The sequence below is a fragment of the Myotis brandtii genome, unplaced genomic scaffold (genome assembly GCF_000412655.1).
Source record: "Myotis brandtii unplaced genomic scaffold, ASM41265v1 scaffold601, whole genome shotgun sequence".
In the NCBI taxonomy this organism is placed as follows: Eukaryota; Metazoa; Chordata; class Mammalia; order Chiroptera; family Vespertilionidae; genus Myotis; species Myotis brandtii.
Genome location: NW_005370276.1, coordinates 1,373,801 through 1,376,139, shown reverse-complemented (window position 1 = coordinate 1,376,139; position 2,339 = coordinate 1,373,801). Strand labels below are relative to the sequence as shown.

The window sequence follows — 2,339 nt, the reverse complement described above, 5'->3', positions numbered from 1 at the left end:
GGCGGAGAGGGTGGGGGCTTCTCCTCCAGCAGCGGGGGTTCTGGGGGGCAAGAGGAGCATCAGGGCTGGACCCCCAGAGCCCCCCCCCCCAACTTCCACCTGCTTTCCATCAACATCCCAGCACGTCCGTCAAATTTCTACTGTCAGTGAAAGGTGCTCCCAGCCTGTGCCTCGTCTCCTCTAGGGCGCCAAGCCGCCCCCCTGCACCCGAACATCCATCCGGATGAAACCGAGTTCTGCAGCTACCACACACCGCTACCCCCGCCCCCCCCCGTTTCTTGTTACTCTTGTGGCCCTTGCTCCTCCTGCAAAGCTCCTGTCCGGCCCTGCTCTCCTATCCTGCCCAGTCACCTTCCTGACCTTCAACACCCACCCGTGCAGACACCCACAGGAAGCCCACGCCCCCGTAACTTCTCTCTCCAATGTCCTCATCAGTCTTCCCACCCAGACGTTCCTTGCTCTTTCCCAGCCTCCAAAGACCCCATCTCTGTAGTTCTGTATCCCAATGCCATTGCTCAATGCCCATGCTGCCCCCTCCTCCTACCCCTTCCATGGTGAGGAGTCTTCTATCCCGTTAAAACTCTGTCCTCGCCCTGGCCGGTTTGGCTCAGCGGATAGAGCGTCGGCCTGCGGACTCAAGGGTCCCAGGTTCGATTCCGGTCAAGGGCATGTACCTTGGTTGCGGGCACATCCCCAGTGGGGGGTGTGCGGGAGGCAGCTGATCGGTGTTTCTCTCTCATCGATGTTTCTAGCTCTCTATCCCTCTCCCTTCCTCTCTGTAAAAAATCAATAAAATATATTTAAAAAACAACAACAACAAAAAAAAACTCTGTCCTCACCCAATTGTCCCCCTCTCTGGTCATCTCTCCCCTGCTTCCCAGCTTAGTCCCTACGAAGCTCCTTGCCCTGCCTCGTTTCCAAATGCCACCCGCCATCTTCTCTTGTCCCTGAATATGACCGTCCCTTCCTGTGACGAGCCCTCTGCCTCCTATCGCCACCCAGGTCCCTGAGGCCAGTGCCCAGCTGCAGCTCCATCCTCAGCCCCTGAGCCCCAGCGCCCACCCGAATGCCCATTTAGTCCTGACCGTGGCGTGGTGGCCTCGATGCCCTTGCCTGGCTCCAGCCCCCATTCCTCCCTGTTCTTCCCAATTCTGAACGTACAGTGGGGCCTTGGCTTACGAGTTTAATTACTCTGTCAACTCAATGCAAAAAATCTGCCGAGAGACAGCTGGTATCTCAAAAAACTCGTTAGTCGGGACACTCGTAAGCCAAGGCCCCACTGTGTTCCCTCCGTGCCTCTACCGCCTCCTTTCCTGCTCAGAGGTTCCATCCTCCTCAACCCCAGTCCTTCTCCAGTCCCGGGATAGCCAATGCCCTTCTCCTTTATACTAACTCCTAATGGGTTTCTCTAACATCCGTCTCTGAGCCCTCAAGCCCCCCCTCATTAACTGCCCCTAATGCCCTCCTCCAAACCCCAACACCTGTCACCCTCATTAAAAGCCCTTACATTTCGTCCAAAGCCTCAGACCAGAACCCCGCACAGACCCAGCCATACCCCCAGCCTTCCCCTCTTGCCCTCGAGTCAGGGTTCCAGTCTCTTTTTAAACTACCCTCCCTAAGCCTCTCTCCTCCCCCCCAAATCTCCCTGTTTTTTATCACACACATCGCTAACTCCGTAGCCCTTCTCAGCGCCCCCATCCCCTGCCAGTTTAAAAAGCTCACCGAGCACCCCGTTCCCAGCTGTCCCCACCACTCATAACCTGCCCTGTCCCCCAGCATTCTCCAGCGCCCACCTTGGGGGCCCTGCCAGTCCACTTAGCACCTGGGGGCAGATTAGAAAAAAAAAACCCTTTCTCAAAGCACTTGTTTGCCCTCAGCAGCGAGTTACCTCCATAGATATGCAAATCTCCATCACCTAACAGGGTGTCCCTTAAAGAGCGCGTCACCCACATAACCGTACCCGGGGCCCGAAGAGGAACCCCCCTGCCCCGCCCCTGGACCAGGTTCCCAGAGCTCACCAGGCGTGCCATTGCTGCTGGCACTGGGGAGCCCTGGGAGAGGGGGTGGCCCTGGGACCGGAGCCTCAGTGGCCAAGGGAGGCCCGTCCGGAGTGGAGGTGTCCTTGGGCCCAACGAGGGGCGGGTCATCGAGGGCGGAGATGGCCGAGGAGATGCTCTCCTGCAGGTCCCGGTTCTTGGCCACAGAGTCTTCCTCGTCCGAGGAGAAGGAGGGCAGCGTCTCCAGGTTCCGTTTCAGCTCCTCGTCCAGACGCTTGCAGGGGGACGGACAGCCCAGCCCCAGCCCCTCGGTCTCCGCAGCCTCGAGCGCGCCGCCCAGCC

At 58.8% G+C, this 2,339-nt stretch overlaps 1 protein-coding gene across 1 annotated transcript in view; it reads right to left on the bottom strand.

Moving 5' to 3' along the window:
- The window catches only part of PRR12 (proline rich 12), a 36,960-nt gene that overhangs the window by 20,985 nt on the left and 13,636 nt on the right, over nucleotides 1-2,339 (bottom strand). Inside the window, 2 exon segments of the mRNA XM_014550435.1 lie at nucleotides 4-40; nucleotides 2,019-2,333. Coding sequence (XP_014405921.1) covers nucleotides 4-40; nucleotides 2,019-2,333 — 352 coding nt within the window.